This window comes from Drosophila ananassae, chromosome 2R (genome assembly GCF_017639315.1).
Source record: "Drosophila ananassae strain 14024-0371.13 chromosome 2R, ASM1763931v2, whole genome shotgun sequence".
Classification (NCBI taxonomy): domain Eukaryota; kingdom Metazoa; phylum Arthropoda; class Insecta; order Diptera; family Drosophilidae; genus Drosophila; species Drosophila ananassae.
Genome location: NC_057928.1, coordinates 12,304,249 through 12,328,649, shown reverse-complemented (window position 1 = coordinate 12,328,649; position 24,401 = coordinate 12,304,249). Strand labels below are relative to the sequence as shown.

Below are 24,401 nucleotides of genomic sequence, written 5' to 3'. Positions count from 1 at the left end.
GCAGCTTTGGCAGTTACAGCACCAAATCCAATGGGGAATCTCTAATCAGTTAATTGTAAATGTTAAAAATACATTTTCTTAACAAGAAATTAAAAGAGTTAAAGTCAGGATCTAGGCCCAAGTAAACTCATCGATATTCCCAAACCATAATGACCCAGTTTGTAGTGGTCAAGTGAAATCCAAGCGTCTGCTTATTATGTACAATCTGTAATGCTATTAGTTAACTAAAAACTTTCCATTTAATGGTGAATCAAAACTAGATGAATCCAAAATATAATTAAATTAATCCCCAAAGGCTCTCCCTTCACATCCCCACATAATTCCGATAACTTAATTACCAGTTTCGTGTGATTTTGGGTGTAAAAGAAAATGATGGGTTTGCCATTGGAGGGATGGCATGGAACGTGCATGACAATTACCACAAGACCACCATATAGCTCCAAAATATGTATCGGAATTAAATCGCATTCACTTTCGATCCGCACAAGGCAAAAACAGTGGCAAATAAAAATGAAAACTTGGAGTAGCAGCGGCAAGTCGACTGGCCGACGACTGGAAATTGGACTACGTGCTGCGAATTTGGATCAAATACCAGACGTAGACGCGGCCAAAAACTCTGGCTAGGAAGAGACTTCAGTAATGTATGTTTTGGGATGATCCGGAGGCGGGGAGCAGTGGGAACTGAGGGCAGTAACCATACGCAATGGATACGCATGCAAATTTCGCGAACGCATCTTGGGTATAAAAGTCGTCGTTTTTTTGGCCAAGGTATGTCAGTTCATTTTCGTTAACCGACAGTGACAATCGCACCAAACCCCACCCAAGCCGCACAATGAATCCTCTGACGGTGAGTGACATTAACGGAGGTGGATCTTAGCTCCTGGGACTAAGCTGAGATTCCTTTCATCTTGCAGGTTGTTGCAGTCCTCTCCTCGATGGCCCTGTCCGCTCAGGCTGGTCTGGCGCCCTTCTCCGCTCCCCTGGCGGCGGCTCCTCTGGGTGCCCCTCTGGCTGCTCCCCTGGGAGCTCCTCTGGCCTACTCGGCACCTTTCGGAGCTGCTCCGTACTTTGCCCCGGCTGCGTACTCCGCTCCCTATGTAGCGGGTCCTGCTCCTCTGGTGGCTAAGACCTACGCTGCTGCTCCTCTGGCTGCTCCCGTGGCTGCTCCTCTGGCTGCTCCCGTGGCTGCTCCCGTGGCTGCTCCAGTTCTGGCCAAGACCATTGCTGCTCCAGTTGCCGCTCCTCTGGCTGCTCCCGTTGCCGCTCCTCTGGCTGCTCCCGTTGCTGCTCCTCTGGCCGCTCCAGTCGCTGCTCCCATTGCCACCGAGATCGTCGATGCCTACCCCCAGTACAAGTACGCCTACGATGTCCAGGACACTCTGACCGGTGACTCCAAGACCCAGGAGGAGACTCGTGATGGTGACATCGTCCGCGGATCCTACTCCCTGATCGAGCCCGACGGTTCCCGTCGCATTGTCACCTACTACGCCGATCCCATCAACGGATTCAACGCTGTGGTCCAGAAGGATGTGCCCGTGGCCGTTGCCCCAGTGGCTCCAGTCCTGGCTAAGACCGTCGGCGCTTCTCCTGTGGCTCCCGTGGTGGCTGCTGCCCCAGTGGCTCCCGCCTTCGCCAAGACCCTGGCCGCCCCCATCGTTGTCTAAGGGAGAGGAGGAGAAAGAGGAAGGATAGACCGCAATTCGACAAAGGACTTTCATCTGTACATATTCGATTAATCATTGTCGTGCTTAAAAAATAACTTTCATCGCAAAAAACTAAATAAAAAAAATCTTTTAAAACAAAAAACGTGTATTATTTTTTTATAATTTATAAGGATAGGAATAGGACATACTCTAATTATAAAAATAATCATAAAGTATTATGTCTTCATCGCAACTTTTCCAGGGATCTGGACGAGGAGTTCTGGAAACTATCGCCCCACGAAAATGTGGCCAGGATGCGGCTTAAACTGGAGCCCCAATTGTATCCCAACAAGCACGAAAATGCCGCCAATTTGCGGGACAATGCCACCAGTGCTTATGACACCAAGTAACCCCTAATCCTGTCCAGCTTTATACATGGTCTTCACTGTATTTTCTACATCACTTTGTAGGGAAATCTCCGAGTTTGATTCCACCATCAAGAATGCCGTGGTGCGGGACTTCCTGGCGGACGACGAGAGCTCCCAGTTGGAGGAGGAGCTGAAGCAGCTGATCGACAGCCAGGCCCAGCAGGATGTGGCCCTAGAGAAGCTAGTCATTTCGCAGGACTGCGAGCTTATCACACTGATGACCAAGGTCAAGGGTCGCATCGAGGTCAACCAGAGTATCTTCACCTTCGTGGACCTGAGTCCTCCGACGGAGGATGGTTCCAAGCACGATTTCCGATTCTCCACGAACAAGATACGGGAAGTGCATCTCAGGAAGTATAATCTGCGGAGAAGTGCCCTGGAAATCTTCTTGGTGGATCAGACCAGTTACTTCCTGAACTTCACTACCAAGGTGGATAGATATTTAGTTTAATTTTTTACATAAACGTTATCCTTGCTATATCCTTGCAGACTCGCAACAAGGTTTTCACTAAAATTGTGGGACTTCCTTTGCCAAACATCCTGTATGGTTCGGGAAGATCTCCAGCTGAGCTTCTCAGGGCTTCGGGTCTCACCCAGAGGTGGATCAATCGAGAGATTTCCAATTTTGAATACTTGATGTACCTGAACACCATTGCAGGTGAGAGAAAGGATTCAATTCCAGCGAAAAGTACACTTCAGAACAATTATTTTTCCCCTCAGGTCGGTCCTACAATGACCTGAGCCAATATCCTGTCTTCCCCTGGATCCTGGCTGACTACACAAGCGACGTGCTGGATCTAACAGATCCCAAATCATTCCGTGACTTATCCAAGCCCATTGGATGCGTAAGTTTTTGCCAAAAATTTATTTTATAATTAACAACCAATTAACAAATCCTTAAACCCCAGATTAACCCCAAAAACGAGGCGGAAGTCCGCAGCAAATACGACTCATTTGAGGATCCTTCCGGTGCCATACCCAAGTTCCATTATGGAACCCATTACTCCAACTCGGCCGGCGTGCTGCACTATTTACTCCGCGTGGAGCCCTTTACCTCGCTGCACATCGACCTCCAAAGTGGGCGCTTCGATGTGGCCGACAGACAGTTCCATTCCATACCCCAGACGTGGAAGCTCCTCATGGACAATCCAAACGATGTAAAGGAGCTCATACCCGAGTTCTTTTACTTCCCAGAGTTTCTCAAAAACATGAACAAGTTAGTGGTTAGACTTTCTAGTAGAGATTAGGATTAATCTTAATTCTCCTTACAGATTCGACTTGGGCCATTTGCAAATCACCAAAGAGAAGGTCGACGATGTCATTCTGCCTGCCTGGGCCACCACTCCCGAGGAGTTCATTGCCATCCACCGGCGGGCTCTGGAGTCGGAGTACGTCAGCCAGCACTTGCACCACTGGATAGATCTGATCTTTGGCTACAAACAGAAGGGACCTAAGGCCGCAGAGGCTCTGAACGTCTTTTACTATTGCTCCTATGAAGGGGCAGTGGATCTGGACAAGATTACCAATCCTGTTGAGCGGGAAGCAGTAGAGGGTAGGATATTTTTTCATTGAAATGTAATATGTTCTCTAAAAGAGCTTTTCTTTTATAGGAATGATTAATAACTTTGGCCAGGTGCCATCCCAGCTACTGAGGGAGCCACATCCTCGGCGCCTTACCCAGGATGAGACGTGTCTTAAGCTAGTCCGAGCAGAGCTGCGTCGTCCGGACCTCACTCAGTTCCTGGACAAAGTGGTTCAGTACTACTGCGAACTGTCGACGCCCAAGGATCCCATTGTCTACCTGAGTCCTCCACGAAGTCCGCCGAGGTCTTTCCTCCAGCTGAGTCCCGATGTTCTGGTCAGCGTGTCCAAGTCCAGCATATTGGGCTGCAACTCCTGGCTGTCGTTCGACAAGGATCAGGGATTCTTGCTGGAAATAGATGCCACCACAGCCAATCTCAAGTATGAGATCATTCTTTCATCTTTTTTCATGAAGCTAATATGGATTGTTTTTTAAAGAAACCGCAAGCGGGTGTTTGGCCCCTTCCATCCCTCACAGCCACCACACTCGCAGCTCTTTGCGGTGAGCACGGATGGCAAGTTGCTCTACGCCGGCGGAATCTGGGATAACTCCCTCCGAGTGTACAACGTCAACAAGGGAAAGGCCCTGGCTTCGGTCACCCGCCATCTGGACATAATTACGTGCATAGCACTGGATAACTGCGGCTCGTATTTGGTCACCGGATCGCGGGACTGCACCTGCATTGTCTGGAGCATCCAGTCGAACCACCAGGGAGGAGGTCCCTCCACCAGCAACATTCCCGTGCATGCACTGACGGGTCAGTCGCATCTCCAGGCCATTACCCAGCTGAATACCCAGAATAGCTACTCTCCCAAGCCACTGACCGTGCTGCATGGACACGACGATGCCATCTCCAGTGTGGCCATCTACACGGAACTGGATCTGGTGGTTTCAGGATCGCTGGTAGGATAGTTTGGCTGCCTGAATTGTAAGCCTTGAGTTGTAAATGAATCCTTGTTCTTCCAGGATGGTACTGTCAATGTCTACACCCTGCAGGAGGGTCAGTTTGTGAGAACACTTAAGCCCATTGGCTGCACAGAGTCCTGTGTACAAATATCCTTTGTAACGGTTTCGTATCATGGTGAGTTTCAGAGCAACCATTTCAACAGTTTTAGAGCAATTGGTAGGGAGCTGAAAAGTATGCTATAATTTTTGGTTGGGTTTTGAGGGAATTTGTTGGCAATTGTGGTGTGAGAATTGGCGTTTTTAATGTTTGTTTTTTAAAATTGATAAATGTTTAGTAGAATCATTGAATTAAAATATATGTTTAAGATAAATTAAAGTATTTTAACTTGTCATTTTTATAGAAAAAGATTCTTGGTTTATTTCATTCAAGCCTCAAAGAAGAACTAGACTTCTTATCATCTATAATAATAAATTATATTAAATAACTGCCTTTGATAAAGCACTTGTTAGTAAAAAAAAAAAAGTATATGAACTATGCCTAGCTGACTCATGCTACCTACCTGCGAAAAATGTTAGTTTTCGGAATGAGCCTTTGTAATCTTAGAAATTCTACTCCACCAGCCAGGTGGCCAAGACTTTGTTCTCTTTACCGTCCCCTAATCTGATGAAGAACGAGTAGGACGTGGTGGAGTATGAGTCGTCGAAGGGGTGGAGGTATGGCTGGATGGATGGACGCCTCACGTGCTACTACGTCGTTGTCCCATTATGTTTGTAGAGTAAGCAATCAAACAATTTAATCGGAGGTGCCGGAGGTGACGGAGGTGCCTTCGACAATTGCCACATAAGTGAGGCGACAAGAATCACGTGATTGTGTGGCCATGTGCGTTGTCCCCACACATTATACATTATGATCATAATCAGAATTCTGAATCGTCCGACTTTGCCCCATGCACTGCTAGGCTATATCTTATCGCTGATATTTGCGGTGCAGCTATGGCGACAGGGCATTAATCCAAATTAAAGCATTCTTAAACAATGGACGAGAGATCGTAAAGCAAACAGACAAGGTTAGAGAATTTGTCGGCGGGGGTTCAAAATGTATAACCGGGTCTTTCCCACTGTTCCTCATAGCAACTGTCAAGGTTCCTTCAATCTTCAGTCGCCAATTAAAGCCTTTATAAAAGACGACCTACCAATTGCGAAAATTATGCCATCGTTAAATAGTATACGATAACGAAGAATAATGGCCCGACCTGTATCAATAATTTACGGGTTTTTTTCGACACCCTGGACGGAACCAGACTAATTAGTCTTAATTATCATGATTATTATAGTTTTTTATTGGCAATGACTAGCAGTATTTTATTGGGAGATTAGCAATAGTTTCCTAGAGATTTTTTAGGAGGGAAATGGGTAGAGTCAGAGGTAGAAAGTTTTTCCATGAAAACTAAAATATTTCAACCAATATGAAGGCTTTGATGAATTGTAATATAATTATCAGTTTGTATACAACTCCCTGAAATGTTTGTTATACAATATTTGGTCTTTGGCGATAATCCGAGTTCATACGAATCGAATTTCGTATAATAGCCCGGCATTCCATGTGCGAAATACGTCAATCGAAGGCGCCAGTGCCTGCATATCGAGTTCTTCAAATATTCCACCGTATAGATTCCACCTCGATCCACTCGATTTTCGGGGTAATCAGATCGGGCTTTTCAGAATTTGATATACCACTGCCATATATTGTATAAATTATAAATATAGAGGGAGAAAGACCCCATCACCCCCAAAGTACATAAGAAACATGTGCACCCAAGAGAGCCACTGCAGCCGCCACCTTATCGAGTAAATTATTAATATTTCTGATTATAAATTCGCAACATCCGGCAGTCGGGTTGAGGATCAAAACTGAAATCGAAATCAGAATCAGAAACCGAATAAGAGAATATTGAAACGTCAATACGGTTCAGTTTCCAGGGCAATGATGGGCACTTAATTGCGTTCTTGTCGGCTTGCTGCTCCTCCAATCAATTACATTGCCGCTAATGAAGAGAGCCGGCCCGGCAGCCCCCCCTTATAGACTATCAGCACCAATAAATAAATATACGTATATGTATATATTTGAAACCATAAAGCACATCGCTTCTCCGGCATTAACCCAGCGACGTTAATGGAATCAAATCAGAAATCAGAAATCAGAGGCGAACGAGCCCCGCGAACGAATCGCGTCACAGAGTCACACGACCCACCGATCATTCTGCCCCAGCCACCTCCCCCTCCCAATCATCTCTGCCACCCAATGGCCCCCATTCTCCTCCATTCCTGCCCCCCCTGCCCCATGCGTAAAAAGAACGCTCACTCGGCGTTTCATTCATTTTTTAATTCTTAAGACGCAGCAGAAAAATTTATTAAATAGTTGTAGTAAATTTCAACGTCGCCGACGACGACGTCGACGAGACCCCAATAAAGATCAAGATATATAGAAATATATATATATATGTCTCGTATTGTTAGGGGGGCCTCTTATTTTTTTGTTGAATGAAAATGTAGATTGGCCAAAACTAACCAGACACGGTTATTTCAGGTTATATCAGAGCTCAGGTCGTATTAGGAAGTTCATTCAGATCCAATCTAAGGTGTTTAATGGATGTGGATCTTCAAGTTTCGCCGGCACTGGTGGCATTGGCATACAGATACAGATACCACAGATAGAGACCATGCTGTAGATACAGATACACTCCCCAGATAAGACCAACTACGCATTCCATGGGATGGCTACCCAAGTGTGAGTGGCTTTATGTCGCCACGCGATAATGCCTCTTCGGGAGATGTCAGGTTATCAGCGACGAGTGGGCCGGACCTCGTCTATGTACATATAGAATACTACTATTCCACTGCGTAGTGCGTAAATGGACTCCCATGCCCCACATTCCGCAATCTCTCAGACATTCATACTGAAAACTAAACACTATATTATATTCGCTTTGTGTATCCCTTTTATCCGCAGGTCATATTGCGTTTAGCGCCCTGGACGACACCTCACACTCGGTCCATGTGTACAGCATCAATGGATGCAGCCTGGGCTCCAAGTACGTCTCCGGCCGGGTCACCGGACTGGCCAGTGCCTCCGACTATCTGGTAGTGGCCGATGACGCCGGCGACATCACCATGAGCAGACTACACGGGTGAGTAAACAATTTAATAAAAAGTGTAATTGATTGCCGGCACAAAATTAAGATGTTTTTCTTGTTTTCATAAATTTTTCCAACACTCGCTTTAGTAATTTACATTGTAAACATAAAAATAATACAATTAAGAGCCAGAGAAACTAGGTTCTAGGTAGAACTAGGTGGAAAAAGTCTTTTAGAGCCACTTCCAATAGGCTGAAACAGTATCCAGTCCTGTATACAATTTTATATTTAATTCTCTATAATTTCAAGATCGATTATATACTTTTCGAACGATTTTGTCCACCGATTTTTAAAACATAGTTTCGAAAAAAGATTTTCATAATTTTGAGAGGAAATGAATCCTTAAAAGCACTACAACTTTAGACTGTATCTCCGAAGGTATTACTTGGATCCATCTCAAATTTCTGCACTATATTATAAAGATGTTGTGAAAGATGATTTATAAAATCAATAAAAAATGTGTTAAGTTGAGAAACCCCTTTAATAAAAGAAAAATCATAGCTCATTCTTTTCTAATCATTTTCCACCTAAACTATAAAACAATATTTCATTTTCAAAACGAAAAACTAACTATTTACCTTTAATAAATTTCAGATTGAAGCCCATATTTGACATTCCGCTGCACGTGCCCATCCAGACGGTAGTGGTAACGCCGGGAAACACCCACATCCTGGCACCGCTCCGCGACGGTCGTCTGGCGGTGATCGCCGTGCAACTGCCCTCCGGGGTCAACAAGAAGCATTCCGTGCTCAACGTTTAGAGACATCTTAAGTGCCAGACTTTGGACTTTCCTAATTTCCGAATTTTAGCCTCAACCTAGAATAAGTTGTCCACTTTGTCAGTGTTTTTATTTGAATCCACCCTAGATATAGTTTGTGTGTTGTGATTTGTCATTATTTCGTTTCATGTTTCTTGTTTCTTGTCGATTTCTACACTACGTGACGTGCCAAAAGCAAAGCCTTTGACGAGCATATAATTCCCAGAAAAATTTTGACAAGTGTGTTTCTAAACATATTCCATGTAGCACAGCCAGTAGATTTATTGCATTCCCACAAATTCCGTGCCAACTGAGCAGTATTTCTTTCCACATCGATGTGCGTACGTAGCTGGGAGGTGGGTGGTGGGAGGACAGAGTATGGAGATTGGAATACCACCTGTCCTGCGAACGGGGCTGGGACTGGGTCTGGGCCTCCCAGGCATGATCGATGGCACACTCTTCTTTGGTTAGCCGAAGAAAATCTGAATAAATCATCAATCATTTACGAACGAGGAGATATCTCTCTTCTTTTTTTTTTTTGTATGCCGGACATGCGGCATGAGGCGGAAAGGGAGCAGGCATGGCGGTGGAAACTGGTTGACGACGACGTCGACGCACTTGGCAAACTACTCACTGACTCACGATCGACTTTCAAATTGGCCCCAAAAATGAAAAAAAAAAAAAGAGCCGAAAAAAATCCCCAAAATCAGCCTGGCAACAGCGGCAAGGCAACTTAACATCCAGCTGCTCGAGTGATCAAAAGATACACTTTCGTTCCACCGCCCCCTTTTCGCCTGCAGGTCCCGAGATACCAAAAATAGAGCCCCCGAGATCTTTGTCCCATTAAGTAGAGACAACTCTCAGATCCGATCACATGGTGGTGATCCGCAAGTCATTAAGCTAACATTTCCAATTGAATTGAAAGTATTAGAGTCCGTCCACAAGAGACCCATAGACAATACCAGTGCCAGAATCAGATTCTTTCCTGAAGCTATCCCAAAAATATCAGTGTCTTTCAGCAACTTTCAGCAAGACTCTTCAGTTTCCAAAGACAAGTGACAATATTGAAGGTGAATTAAGTAGACTTTTAGACCCTCGCTCTGTACAGCGCACAACTAGAAAGAACAAACACCTATAACCGATATCCAAAATCCGGCAATATATAGAATATATATATATCATCTTTGTGTACGTAAGTGGATCCTTGAAGATCCCGCGTTTCGTTATTTGTTGTTAAGATTGTATCGTAAAACATCGTAATGTTTTTGTCGTTCCAACTTGTACGTAATTGTGTACGCGTTTATGTAGATATATAACATATAATGTCTATTCCCCAGTAGTCTGTAGATCTGTCAATAAAGTGATGATGAGAATTACTAAAAAAAGCGACACTCATTGTATTTCTTTTCTTGTATTTATTCAAAAACATCTCATGAAAGTTGATTACAAACTAAACAAATTATAAAACCATATATAGTTCAGTTCAATTAGCTTACAAATTAAAATATATAGTCATATGTGGGGGAGGGGGTAGCTTATGAAACTGATTAATTCCGTGCATTTGAATACTTTTCCGTGATTCTATATGGGCTGCAATGCGGGATGAATTTAAGGTCGATCAATAAATTAATTATTAAAATGATTGAATGGTGTATATAAATACGAATTGGGTGATTGACTGACTGACTGACTGGCTGACTGGCTTGACTTAAACTGGCTGATTAGCGGATCGATTGGAGTGTATGGGGTGTGTTTATATGGTAAGGGGGCCTGCCAGAACCCCCTCGATTAAGTAAACGGCCAATTAGTTTAAATACGTTAACTAGAGCTCGCCTGAATCGCTAGGAACAATCATTGCTACTTACAGAAACGAACAAAATTACAAGCGATAACTTAATAACTAAAATTGAAGAAAAACATATACCATAATATATACCGTATATAAGTTGGATACAATTCGAGTGCCATTCGAGGGTATTGAGATAGAAAATCTTTAGTCTAAGCCGGCATTAGATACGGTTAATTACCTGGACTACAATCTACCTTGATCTTATCCTAAATTGTACATAGATCCATCTTATTATTTTTTTTTTTTTTGTGATTTTTTTTTTTCTAAGCATTATTTTCCTTTTTATTTTTCACGCATCTTCGAAGGCATTTGATCTATCTAACTAACTAGATGAATATTCCCGTCGTCAATTCAATAGCCTTATGTGGTTTGGGTTTTGGGATCTTTAGTCTTCCTCCTTCTGCAAAAAAATAATAAAAAAAAAAATACAAATCATTTAGCATATAGTTTTTAAAAATATAAACTAAATAAAATACTAAGTAAATAAGATATGAGATATACTTACAAGTACGGGATACACGAAGGTGTCGGCGGAATCGTGTCCTTCTACGTTGCGGGCCAGGCACTTATAGTTGCCCATGTCCTCCCACTTGATGTCGGAGATAAGCAGATGTCCGGTGGACAGGACCTTGTAGCGATGACCCTGGACGACCTTCTGGTTCTCGTTGTTGAACCAAGTGATCTCAGCCCTGGGACGGGCGTGCACCTTGCACGGCAGCAGCACACTGGAGCCCATCAGGTCCAGATGCGTCTTCTCGGTGTAGACGATGCGAGGTTTTTGGTTGCCGGGATACTGCTTCTCCCTGACAAGGATCTCGGAGGAGCGGGCCGGGTGGACGACGGTGCTGGCGTAGATGGTCTTGGAGCCAGTGCGTCCCACGCAGGTGTAGGTGCGGGGCTCGCTAAGCATGTGATCGATGATGTGGACCGATCGCACCCTAACAATGGCACTGGGGGCATCCTCGGACACTTGGTTCGAGTCTAGATCGTCGATCTGGAATTGGGGAAGAAGGTAGGTCAAAGGTCAGAAGGGGGCCGGCTTAAAAAGGGTTAGAGCTACGAGACTTACCTCCGATATGGGGAGATGACCCACCACCCACTGGATACTGGGCACCTGGGATCCCATCATCTCGCAGACAATCTCGATGGTGGCACCAGCCGCCTGTTGCAGCTTCGCCGGCGGCGTCTTGGTGAACTTCAGCCAGTCGGCGTCGAACGGCCGGGCGTGCGACTTCTGCTCCGGCTCCGGTTCCGTCTCAATGGAGTTGTCCACATCGTTGCTGTCGTCTACGAGATCCACGGCCCTGCCGTGGACAGTGGCGATACTGCCGAAGAGCAGCAGCGCTAAGGCGCACACATGTAAATTCATTTTCTGGAAAGATCAATCGAAAAAAAAAACCGTCGGAAATGAGTGCAAAGTTCAAAATTCCACAAACAGTCATACGAGATTCTAATATAGGTTAATAAACTCAGAGCCCGCAACTTGATAGTAGTCGTCGTCGTCGTGATGACATTAGTTCCCGCCAGTCCCCAGTGCCAGTCATCACACTTATCACTCACTCACTGGCTATCACCCCGGGGGGTAATAAATCAGGGGAACGGATCTGAATCTCCGGGCCCCGATAAGCGAGCAAGGCCTTTAGCCGTCGAGCTCTAGAACGTTACTACCACTTGCGAAATCCCTCTCTTCCATATAATCGCCATGAATCCCAAATCCTGTCACATATCTTCGCTCTAGATATTTTAGAGCGTATTTCACAATGTCACGATACCAGAATAAAGTATGATATAAGATTTTGACGTGGGCCGAAGAATCACAATCACAATCACGACAAAGAATCAAAAATCTTGTGATCAAAAGAATTGTCACCGGCTGTGACGTCAGAGTCTCCCAGAGATCAAGGGCCCCCCCAAATCCACCATCTAGTGTCTACTGTCTACTGTCTAGAGTCTAGAGTCTAGACTTAATTATTCAAATAGTTTCGAGGGTATTTTATGTATTTGTATGTATGTATAGTAGTGCCCCCCGATAGTCATTCGCCAATCACTGACAAATGTTGCATCAGATTTGGATTTTTTTTTAATTTCAATTCGATTTGCCCTTCAACGGGGGATTTGCGATTTGGGTTTTTTTTTGGAAATTGAGAGACAAATGGGTCACCTGGTCTATTGCCGGAGGAGATGACTCACCTTTTGATTTGATTTCTTTTTTCTCTTCCGGTAAAAAATGTTTGCAAATTTCTCCCTAACGTTGGATATAACAAGATCAGTATCAGGAGCGATCGGCGGTCGGCTAGTCGTTATGTTATGAACGAATTTATCAGCTCTATGTTGTGGTGGCTCCTCGATTGGACTTTCTGGTTGAAGTTGAGCAGCAGCAGTTGGCTTAGAACTGACATAGGTCCGGCGCTGGATGCCGTCTTGGTCACCTGGCAGCTCACTGTTGGTGGAATCTTGGCTGCTTTCCTTGCTCTCCGCTTCTGATGCTACTCTGAGTCTAGCCGTAGCACTCGGATATAGAGGATGATTCTGCAGAGGATGTCCTGCCTGGCTGGGGAGGGAATAGGGAGCGCTTTGTGGTCTGCTTCGTAGAGCTTCGTAAAGTGCAATATCAATGCAATATGTCGTCGTAGCGAATGTCTAGCTGACGGCTTTGGTTCATTCGATCTTGGTGGTCTGGGCGGAGCCGGTTGGTGGGTGATCAGAGTCAGTGATCGGTTATGCTCTCGGCTGTGGACTTCTTGGGGGGAGAATCGATCTGGTTGGCGCGGCACTCGTTTGAATACGCACGGTTCATCGACATTACACTCGAGTCAAGGTATGACTTGGTTTTTAGTTTTTTTTTTTATTCTTTTTTTATTTCTTGGCTGTATGATTTTTTGTGTGGAACGATCGCGTTGGTTCACGGCGGTGGATCGGTTCGGATCGGATCGGATCGGCTTAAGATCTCCGGCTCAAAACACTGGCTCACAAGTTGAGTTGTGAATGAAATATAACTCAATTCAGGTTGCGGTCTTCCATTTATATCAGCGCTGGCCACCCTTGCCGCTCGTGAGTTCACACAGACACTCCCCGAAGACGCCCGATGTGGCTCCGATCTGTTCGCTGCTCTCTCTCTCTCTCGAGATGGTGTATTAGTGTGTGTGTGCGCTATTGCCTCTTTCTTTGCTCTTCGATAACCGATCTCTTCACCGATCCTCGCCACCTCCCCCTTCCGGCCACACCCCCTCGACGGGTCGGACCCTCGTCGAGTTCCATTTGACAAGCGACCAGAATTCAATTACTCGTTCTCGTCCCAATCCCGTAATTCTTTGTGCCACCGCCGGCACTGGGACAGTCCGGAAAAAAACGGATATGACTGGATTTGTTCTCTCAGCGGGATAATGAGAGGGGTTCACTCTCCAATCCACCCATAACTGCTCCTCCTTGGAGCCTACATCCATCCATCCAACTTGCACTTTAATCTCTGGATTTGATTTCACATTTCTGAATGGTTTTAATTGATTTTTGTGATTTCTTTTCCCCCTGGATTGAGGACTGGATTTCTGTATTACCATAACCAATTTATCAACCAATTTAATAACCAGCCATGTGAGATCCACCTCCTTCTGCCTTCCCCCAAAAACGAGAATTCAACAGTCTGGCGGAGATCAGACCACTTCTTCACCGCAGTTGGCGGGATGGTGGTGACCAGGGTGGTACACTGGTACCAGTGGCATGGTGCAAGGTTCCATTAGCCAAGACCATGTCTGATTGCCCAGTCCCAGTCCCCAGTCCCCAGTCGCAGTCATTTTTCCGTCCGTGTATCTTTCCGTCCGACCATCCGATCGCCTCATTGCAATCAAGTGTGAGTGCCAGATTGTCTGCGGCGATCGTGGGCTTGGCGGGCCGAGGAGGTGGAGACTGAGGGACGGACCCATACCACAAATTACACTCGGAGAATATGGGTAGTTCAAATGAGAGGAAATCGATTTAGAACCGGTTACAAAATGGCTAAATTATCTGAATGGCATTTAATTTTTTTAAATGTGAGCAACAGGCTTTTGAAATTAATTTATTAGAGAATTAAATATCTATAATATAAGGTTTTATACATGAAACTATTGACAAGGTTTTAAAAAATAATAATCATGTATATATTATATTTATATACTGGTTTAGGGAAGTCGAACTTCTTACAACAGCTATAGTTTTTTTAAACTATAAACTCCTTTAGAAGTTTCTGAAATTTAAGAAATATATAATCTGCTCTTGGGGATTCGAACCTCTTGCAGGAACCTCTAGATCTCACTAAGTCGATTTTTGAATCATTTCTAAATATTTCTAGAAATGTATATTTAAAATTGAAAATATATAGATAGCTCTTTGAGGTTCAAGAACGAAATTCAATATTTTAAAATCCAGAACAAGGCTAGCTATTAAGAAACTCAATTAAGAAAAGATAATTTTAGATGGAAAAGTATCTTAAAGTGTTTAGGCAAAAAGATATATTTTCTCTAAGTGCATTAGTGCTCATTGCCTGGTCGTGTGAGTGGTGCCAGGGGGAGAAGGTGACCGAGAGGGGCTCCAAACTAGTCTGAGTCGCCGTTGCCGGCCGGGAACTGAAAGCCGGGGGCCTGGAGGTGGAGGTGGAGGTGCCGCCAAAATGGCAGACAGACTGGCACTGATCGCTGTTGCCGGGCGGTAGCCACTGGGGAGTGGGGAGCCGGCAACTGGGGACAGGGAACAGAGCAGGGAGCAGGGAGCAGGGTGGAGGGTGGAGGCATCACGACTAGTTTTCTTTCTTCGCTTTATCGACCAGCCACATCGACAACTAGATTCAATTCTACGAGTAATTTATTTATTGCACGTTACACAAATCGTCCGACCGCAGACTGAGCCACTCCCGTCGCCCCTCTCTTCCTGACCATCCCACTCTGGCCTGTTTGATCCCCACTCCTCCCCCCTGATCCCACTGATCCCCCTGGCCGCCCAATTAGTCCAAACAGTTGGCAGCGGCATCAGGCCGGGCACAAAGCGAAATTCAATTGAGAAAAAAAAAAAATAAAAAATCTTGCAGGTGCTTGAAATTGTGTCTCGTGCCGCTGCCGCTGCCGCTGCCGCTGTTGCTTCTGCTCTCTGCCCCGCCCCCTTTTTTCACCTCATCATCAGCCTTGGCCGGCACACCTCAAAGCGATCCGAGACAGGGGCAGCAACAGTATATATACAGACATATATACATATATATATATAGAGGCTGGCAAACTACCGCAGATATCGTAACGCTGACGTAAGGGGCACTGAATTGAAATGGCCTTTTGATGCGACTCGGGGAGCACTTTCTATAATAGAGGAGACGGCCATTGATCAGAGATCCCCTCACGTAACATTTCCCAGTGACGCGGTCAGAGGTTGCACTTCCTAGGTGCCCCCTTGTGGCACACACGGATACACGGATGCACAATCTCTGGACCAATTCACTTCCAATTAAACGGCCAGGAATTCAAATCACATATCTGACAATTGAATTAACTTTGAACTTCGAACTCCCCTCTATCCCCTATAGTTTTAGGAACTGATAGCATTATAGAGTATACTAATTAGTGTAGGAATATAAACTCTAGTCGGAGTGGAATTTTAGAGACCAGCTTTGGAAATTACTTGGCATACATATTCATGTGACCATCGAAATGGGCACTGGGCACCGGCCGGCACCAATATCATCTCGATCGATCTCTACTATCTATTGGCGTCATCGTCCATCCGATTTCAGGTGGATGGCCCAGGCGGCGGTGGTATGTATTTCGTGTGAAGCGTAGATTTATTGGTTCCATTTCCTAGAAACGATCGTGTCTGGTTTTCACCAAACACACATATAGAGATGGGAGGTCGAGGTCTTGGTCCCCCGACCCCTCATGGCACTCTTCTTGGATATACTATGTATCTATGTATATTGGACTGAAAAATCGTATGATTTTTCGGTGAGTGATGGCACAAATCATTGCATCATGACGGTGGTGGTGGTGGTCGGAGTCGATCGGAGAGACTCGTTCATGTGCATATGAATGCCCGGGTAAGCCAAATTGGCCCGCTTCCGCTAATGGGTAATATCGCGTCGTCTATGCCAGCACCACCACTCCGCATCGGACCACCAAACCACTATATCGTACCACCATATCGTACCACCATTCAGTTTCAGTCGAGCCGCATCGTTTGCACTTTTCTGCTAATTAACGTCGTGCCAGCGATAGCAACACCTCCAGAGGCACCTCTGATGCAGCAACAGTACCATCGAACCACGCCACACTATGCTGCACCACCGGAACCACACGACAGAGGTGATGGTAGTGGTGGTGCGGGGGATATGGCTCATTCAAAGACCAAAGACCGTGAGACGGACAGAGGGACAGAGGGACGGACGGTCGGATAGAGCAGGAGACCGACCGACCAAGAGTTCGGGGAAAAGATAGAGTAACATGCAACTGCCAAGACCAGTCACAGATACAGATATACTCAGATACAGATACAGATGCATTTGGTGAATTGCAGGTTGCAGCGACCTGCAGTATCTGTATCTGTATGTGTGACGACTGGAACGCTGGTGACGACGTGAGAAAATTCATGTTCATGCCACAAATTCTGTGCCGTTTTCATGGTGCTACCTCCCCGCTCTCCCCCCACACCACATCTTGCCTGCTGTCACCGATACTTTTCAGTTTTAGCCCGCCTAGCAACAGTGTATCTGAGAAGTAGACAAAAAAGTATCTCGTCGCGTCTCGATCGCCCAGGAGAGCGACAGAGACAGGGGCAGGGGCAGGGGCAGGCCGCAAAGAGCTCGTGTCGCCTTGACGGGCCGGTCGGCATCGAAAGGTCAGTTCAGGGAATTGCTGATGGAATTGGAAAACCCGTCGGCCACATCAGACAGGGTGCAGGTTGGAGGGTGCAGGGTGCAGGAAGCGGTGCAGTGACTCCTGTCAATGGCAATTCGCCAGGTGCCAGGTGTCGATTCCCATGAAAGTCCTAAGATACAGTATCTTTCAACAGTTGTAACGAATCAATCGAAGTCGAAATAAAAGCTAGAAACCTATGAAGTAGAGTAGAGTTATAGATTTTCTTTCAAACCCCATGAGTCATGATAACCTAAAAAGACAGCCCAGAAATACCTTCATGTGATTCCCATTCTCAATCGAAGAAATCTCAGGAAATCACAGACATTCCATTTGAATTTTTGACCCTTCCATCTGAACTTGAACCGAATGGGAAATGGAAATGAGAAGCAAAGTTTTTTTTTTTTTGTGATAAGCCCCCGTTCCGTTCCAGTTGGAGCCCCAACCCCTCTCCAAATTCTTGGGTAATGCCCCCCCCCCAACTCTCTCTTCTGATGTTCTACGGCATATATAGCATCATAACGAGATCACGGGTGTATGATTGTGTGTATAAAGTGAGTGTGTGTGTGTGTGTGTGTGTGTATGGGTGTAATAATGTAATATACTTGTACTGAGCATAACGAGCAAATGGAATGGAAAATTTCTGAAACCACACACATATCACGTTTCTTCTCTTTTTGTAAAATGTGGAAAATTTTTACGACAAATCCGAATGAAATGCAATTATCACTAATTGCCCGGGGGCTGCGGTGGCCAGGGTGGCTGCCAGGGTGGTAGTTAATAGCCACATATGGCATATGGAGCTGCTGGGTGGGACTCTACGAAACTCAAACTGTAACTCAAACTCAGACAGAGACTCAAACTCAACAAAAATTATGAAGCAAAAGTTGGAGGCTTATCAGCGAAGGTGACGGAATCGGAATTGGAAATGGAAACATCATGGATGTGAATTAGACTTCCTAGTTAGAGTTTCATGGCTCTTACACTGAGAGAAATATATATTTAGTATCTTATATTTAATATAATATTATAATGATATAACAGTCTTAATGGTATGACAGAGTAAAGGGTTATTCAATTTTTAGTCTATTTTTAATGGCTTTATCCCTAATATTATATTCCTTATATTTCTTAAAAATATTCAAGCCCAAACTTAATCCAAGTTTCTATAAAAAAAGACTCTGAATTCGCTAATCGTATCACATGTGCATTCCGTAATTCAAATTTATCAATTAATTATGCGATGTGCCCGGGTAATTCGATGCCATGGCATTCTTGGAACTTATTCGAATGTGTGTGTGGCGATTGTTTTTGGCTCTCCGGTTACTGTATCTTTAGTACCTTCTGTTTGTTGTGCAACAGGCTGGTCGAGGTTAGGGAGTCGGGACGGAGGCAACCAAAACCCAAGAGAACGAGGGAATATTTGACTCCGGCTCTCGCCCAATTTGCGTGGCGATTGCATCAGCCATTTAAGCCGCTCACCAGCCGAGGTGCGGGGCTATGGGTGCGCTCTTCGGTGCAGCGAAAAGGTAAAGTAAACCCGACCCCGGGTGGTGAGTAAATATGCTATGGCAGCTATAGCATATAACCCTGAGACCCGAACATGGTCACGTGTGAGATAGTGTCTCTCTCTGTGTGTGTGTGTGTGTGTGTGTGTGTGTAAGAGAGCGACTTAAAAGGCAACAAGTGATGAGTCATGCTAAGTCGGTATATTTGAATATTCGAATAACCAAATGAGTTTTGAAAGAGAATGAATGAGGCCAACAGAAATACTCATTTAAATAATTTATTTAAAAACAAAAAGTATAATAATAATTCCAAATTCCTTTAGTTAAGTCTCAAAATACCCACAATTATTCAAATAAAATCAAACCTCCTCACCCATCACTCATCGAATATTATCTAATTAAAGAATTTCAATCAATTCCATGATTCACAAAAAAAAGTATGAATATGAGCCAAAGCACGTAAAGATAAGACAGAAAGTCAGTTCGATAAGTTTCTACCTTTCTAGGTAGTTGGTATTTGAGTTGGTAGTCAAATAAAGTTCAATGATTTCACTTCCGATACTGGGATTATTTGAACGTGCTCTTTATGAATAGGGCTAGGCCCCCTCGTAACTCCTTGGGCCTGCCCTCTATGGCCTTTGTTATCTCTATTAGATTCCGTTCTAATTGAAATCATTCCATTTTAATGAATCGCCAAAAATAAACAATAACAGAAAAGTGGGTTATATATTCGCAACAACGAAGTACTAATACTCTAAGACATTCCAAAATAAATAAACAAATAATAACTAAACAAAAGCTCATATTCTACGAATAATGTTCTAAAAAAAAAAGTGCAGACATAATATCTTTGAAAGCTTTCATTGAAAAAATATCTATGGAATGTGTTTTTGGTTTTTACGCCGTAGAAGTTTCCCAGAAAACTGTCTGATACGATAGACACCCACTTATAACTCATACTTGAATCGATTTCACTGAAATATTTCGTCATAATGTTTTGAATAAAATTTTTATGGAAATTCGTAGTAACTTAAGGAATGTAGCCAGTGATTAGGATTAGTTATAGTCCCAAAAAAAATATTTCCTAATTGTTTTTATAGGGCATCCATATGACGTCGGATGACGTGGGACTGTGGAGATTGGGATGTTTTCAACTTAAAGCGTTATCGTAGTAGTATCATCGTCATCATCAACGCCCCAAGTTCAATAGAGCTTGAAAAACAATTATGAAGGCAAAAAAACATGAATAAAAAGGGGGCTCGCTTCTCACACAGACACACACACACACACACACTGCCAGGGAGTTGGGGGGCTGGGCAGCTGGGCAGCTGGAGAGCGAGGCCAATTTAAGAATCCTCCTAATTGGCTTTGGAAATACGCAATTCATATTCCCGGCGAGCGTTCATTAGTATTAGAGTACTAGTATGAAGCATAATTGAGCTGCTGGTGTGTAAGTAAATATTGTTTTTTTTTCTGTTTTCTGCGGGGAGTGAGTGAGTGCGTCTGTGTGAGTGGATAAACACAGCATCAGGCGTTGGGGGCTCGTCTCTCGCAGCGACGCCCCACACACACACACACACACACAGCCGTGAAACATGTTAGGCAGCGCAAGAGAGCCAAAGTGGGGAGCTCTTGCTCTTTTTTTTTTCTTCTTTGATCGCGTTCTCTTTAATTATTCAATCTCCTTCGCCCGCTTCCACTCTCCCGCTATCAATGATCGGCAATATGCAAATATGCCTGCAAAATGGAATTGCGATTCCTCTCAGCGATAACTGTGACGCATTTGAACTCGAGCCCCCGCCCTGACCCTCCCCACCTCTCCGCCTCCTCGCTCCACCACTCCCCCCTACCAGCCACCAGCCACACCACTTAATTTCATTGCGAAAAGTTGCCTTCGACTTTTTGCTGCTCGCCTTTTTGCTTAGCTCTTTTTTTTTCATTTATTAAATTGCAATTTATTACAAAAACGATCTGATTATTAATTGCTTTTGAATTGATTTCGATTCAGAATCGAATGATTTCACACCGAGAGAAAAAGTGGTAGTTAGCACTATATATTAGTTAAGACTTAGTCGAAAATAATATATTATAAATATAATAAATATAATATCTCTTTTATGAATGGCTCTATTAAGTAGGCTATGAAAAAGAGAAATACTAAAAACAAATCCTATAAAATACCAATAAAAAATACCATATACTTCTCACAGGCCACCATTTTACAATGCAAGAATCCTTTTTTCTCAGCCTATTTCCATTTTAAAAATTATTTTTCTCCTGCTAGTTAATATTAATATTAAAAGTAAAAATTTTCTGTGTGTTTTAGGAGGAAAGGCAGCCGGAGATCGAGGCAGGGGATTGGGTGGCTGCGTGACCAGCGCAACGTCAGGCTTAAAACATGTAACCGATTCAGAACCGGGAGGTGGATTGAAGGTGGCAGTACCAGTACCAGTGGAGATATAGATGGAGATGTTCACCGGCTCACGTAGCCACGCTCCACTTGGCAAGTCAGACTTGAAGCCAAGTTGAAACTCAAGCTGACGCGACATTAAATGCAAGCCCACTTGCCTAACCCAAGAAACTGACTCAGCACCGGGTCTGTTGTAAAGTCTTAATAAGTCTCAATAAACTCACTTTGAATATATGACATTTTGGAACCATTACAAAATGAAGATCAATAACCTTGTATGGAATTTGGAAAATTACAAATATATATCCTTTTGCTTTTAATTATTTAGAGAGTTTCATTATTTAGAGAGTTCAAGTGCTTTCTTTAGAATCTCAAACTCGATTCCAAATATTAAAAAATAGAAAAGGTAGTCTTCTAAAATAATGTTTTTAAAGAAATGTGAAAAGGATCAACAGGAACATTTAAGTTACATCCTTTTGCTTTTAATAAGTCGGTTTCTAGTCAGTTGAGAGTCGATTTCAAAAACTTGTCTACAGTTTTCCTAAATTTTACCATTATATTTTTCAACAACAAAAAAAGCTACTCTGCTAAAAAGTGAATCCCAAGAATAAACATAAAAAATTCGCACACTTCTCGGCCAACAGTTCTGAAAAAATATAAAAAGAAAAAACAGTCTAAAGAACTCCCCATAATTAAGATTTGTTTGGCCAATCTGAGGGCTATTCTCACGCTGGCCCAATGATAATGTTTACTCTGAGATTCCGGTTCTCGGATTTTCGGCAGATAAAAGCATATTTCTGCACTTATCATTATTGTTCCGCTTTGCCGCACTTCCCCGAAGATAAATAACAAAAACATATCTGATATCAGGGACCCCACAGACCCACTGACGACGAACGACGGACGACTCTTCTCGCGAATTTAAATCCCAGCCAAATACTTGATATTCTACAATATCAATATAAAATGTATTACGAAAGACCCTGTTGCCCGGGGCGATAATAATTCACTGCCAATAGATTGATAATAAATTGCCGAATCACGAGCTTTGCTAAACACGATCATGAAATGTTTTAATTAAATCTGTTTGACTCACAAGCCCTGTCTCATACGGTTGCAATTTATTCTGGGCTTTCGTCCAGAAACTGTTTCCAACTGGCACGAGATCACAAGTTTTACAATTTAACTTCTAAATGGCCCAAAGCTCAAAGTCTGTGAGAGACCTTTCGAGTGCCGGGCCATGAATCATATGGAGGAAGCTGCTATACGGGTTTATTATATGGGTTCTGTCTGGCTTTAAGACTGTTTGACGGGACAAAGTTTGGACTAAGGGGTTCAGAACACTACTAAGCGGTTCTTAACATTTAAAAAAGTTATGAAATTAAATTGTAATTTTTTAATATATATTTTTTAATTAATAATATTATCCGCAAACTATTTTAGTATTATAGATTTAATTTATCAAAAAAAAGTTTGAAATTCCTACCTGCATGGTTTTTGGTTTTGGTTTCGTAACTTTGACTTTCACTTGTCACTTTCACTTGGGTTCTAGAACCTTTGTTGCAATTTCCGGTGATTTTTTGGAATACGTTTAGAAGCTTCGATTTCTCAAGCACACCACCTTCGGCTGCAGATACTGTTATATTTGGATGCTCTTTTCTCCGGACTCGGCTCCCAGTTCTCCGGCTCTGTCTCCGTTCTGCTCGAGATGTGGCGAGTGATGTACTGTGTGGCGGAAGGTTGAGCGTCCATGCTTTTATATCGGGCATGCCCGAAATCAACAAGTGGGCAGCTGCTGCTCCGACGGACGAACGGACGAGCGGACGAACGGACACACGGACAGGCGGACAAACGGACAAACGGACGAGCCAGCAAATTGAACGCTACGGGGGCTTTAATAACAGTTATGGCGTCGGCATTGTATCTGTATGGGTAAAAGTATCTCTATCTGGATCTGTATTAGTGTATCTCTATCTGTATCTGTGTTCGCTGCGTTGCTCGTGCTCTCGAATTCGGTAAAGGGGGTGGCAAAAAGGGGATGCCTGCCAGCCTGCCTGCCTGTCGAACTGTCGAAGTGCCGAGCTGTTAGCTGTTACTTGTTGCTCTCCTTTGATTGATTGATTCAAAGCAAAAGAAAATTCATGCAAATTTATTATTTTAAATCACATTTTTCTCATTAATATTCGCAGAAGATTGGATCGGCTCGCATCGGATCGGACTGGAAATGAAATGCGTGTCCCAAATGCATATTCGTTTAGTACGGTTGTTTCTTTTTTTTTTCCTTCGAAAATAGAATAAAATCGATACAGATACAGCTCGATCCATTACCATATGGCAGAGCTGGCAAGGATCAATAGATGTCAGTCACTTGTGGAATGGAAATTAAACTCACCTTTATAAACAGATTTATTTTCAGATAATTCCGGATTTGGGCAGGTTGAGACTTAAATGCATCTGGCCGTGAGTTAGTTCCATCTGGCTATCCGGCCAGACAGCCGATAGCCAGCCGGAGTCTGGCGGACGTCACTCCTGACCATATATGTGGGGTGACTTCAATGGCAGACCTGATGCCTCCAGTGGGATGTGGCTCCCTCAATTGCTCGGACCACCAGAATCCAGCGTCTCCGCCAACTATTTGCATTCCAGAGCCGAACCAATTGCACAAAGATCCCGCCGCAGACGTTGGTTGCAATTGATTTTGGTGTAGCGTCAATTGAAATGCACTTCGGAGTCTAAGAGTCCGGCACAGGAAGAAAATACACCCGAAAACTGACCCGAATGGTATGATGGTATAATCTCCCAGGTCTCCCAAAATATAACAAATTAGATAAGGTCGGAGGAAGCAAATGCCACAAAATAAAATGTTATTATTTTGGGATTGTTGTGGCTCTTAAAAATGCTCATAACCGCCCACAAGGATAAAGATATTTTTAAAATATACAAGTACACTTAAGGAATATAATTACTAAACTTTAAATTATAATAATCAGACTTAAAATTTATTTATAGACTTTCTAGTGAAAAAAGGCTTTAAATTAGTGTTGTTTCACGTATTGAAACAATGTAGAAAATATAAAATAAACCAATTGAAGAATATTTCTCGCTGTGTGGGCCTACGTGCCTCAAGTGGCCTGCCACCGTTATATTCAAATGAAGCAAAGCTCACGCAATCAGTGGCAACAGACAACCGGGAAAGTTGTCAGATGTGGCCAACTTTATGGCCATTATCGGGAAATTCATTATGACGAGTCGGTGGTC

At 43.8% G+C, this 24,401-nt stretch overlaps 4 protein-coding genes across 6 annotated transcripts in view; 2 read left to right on the top strand and 2 right to left on the bottom strand.

Moving 5' to 3' along the window:
- LOC6493431 (neurobeachin-like protein 1) overlaps positions 1–10,427 on the top strand; it is a 32,920-nt gene extending 22,493 nt beyond the window's left edge. For all 3 annotated transcript variants that reach the window (XM_001957699.4, XM_014908892.3, XM_014908893.3), the window contains 11 exons: positions 1,906–2,049; positions 2,114–2,501; positions 2,561–2,729; positions 2,792–2,916; positions 2,980–3,287; positions 3,343–3,623; positions 3,682–4,033; positions 4,091–4,556; positions 4,620–4,734; positions 7,570–7,747; positions 8,348–10,427. In XM_001957699.4, coding sequence (XP_001957735.2) covers positions 1,906–2,049; positions 2,114–2,501; positions 2,561–2,729; positions 2,792–2,916; positions 2,980–3,287; positions 3,343–3,623; positions 3,682–4,033; positions 4,091–4,556; positions 4,620–4,734; positions 7,570–7,747; positions 8,348–8,513 — 2,692 coding nt within the window. In that variant the 3' untranslated portion in view covers positions 8,514–10,427. The remainder of the gene's footprint in view (positions 1–1,905; positions 2,050–2,113; positions 2,502–2,560; positions 2,730–2,791; positions 2,917–2,979; positions 3,288–3,342; positions 3,624–3,681; positions 4,034–4,090; positions 4,557–4,619; positions 4,735–7,569; positions 7,748–8,347) is intronic.
- LOC6493433 (cuticle protein 21) lies at positions 707–1,806 on the top strand. The gene is made up of 2 exons (XM_001957706.4): positions 707–847; positions 915–1,806. Exons 1-2 carry the CDS (start codon positions 833–835, stop codon positions 1,662–1,664), a joined length of 765 nt encoding a protein of 254 aa, XP_001957742.1. The 5' UTR covers positions 707–832; the 3' UTR covers positions 1,665–1,806.
- Positions 9,906–22,878, bottom strand: LOC6506509 (neural/ectodermal development factor IMP-L2). The gene is made up of 4 exons (XM_014909305.3): positions 22,630–22,878; positions 11,429–11,731; positions 10,865–11,353; positions 9,906–10,759 (listed from the first exon to the last, which is right to left on the bottom strand). The coding sequence occupies exons 1-4, from the start codon at positions 22,633–22,635 to the stop codon at positions 10,745–10,747; spliced, it is 813 nt and encodes a 270-aa protein (XP_014764791.1). The 5' UTR covers positions 22,636–22,878; the 3' UTR covers positions 9,906–10,744.
- LOC123257076 lies at positions 12,550–12,758 on the bottom strand. The gene has a single exon (XM_044714533.1). The coding sequence runs from the start codon at positions 12,756–12,758 to the stop codon at positions 12,660–12,662; it is 99 nt and encodes a 32-aa protein (XP_044570468.1). The 3' UTR covers positions 12,550–12,659.
- Positions 22,879–24,401: the final 1,523 nt, after the last annotated feature.

Coding starts and splice junctions, on each gene's coding strand:
- LOC123257076 (XM_044714533.1), bottom strand. CDS start 12,758: ATGTCAGTTCTAAGCCAACTGCTGCTGCTCAACTTCAACCAGAAAGTC.
- LOC6506509 (XM_014909305.3), bottom strand. Junction 11,354..11,428: donor GTCATCTCCCCATATCGGAG/GTAAGTCTCGTA, acceptor CCCCAATTCCAG/ATCGACGATCTAGACTCGAA.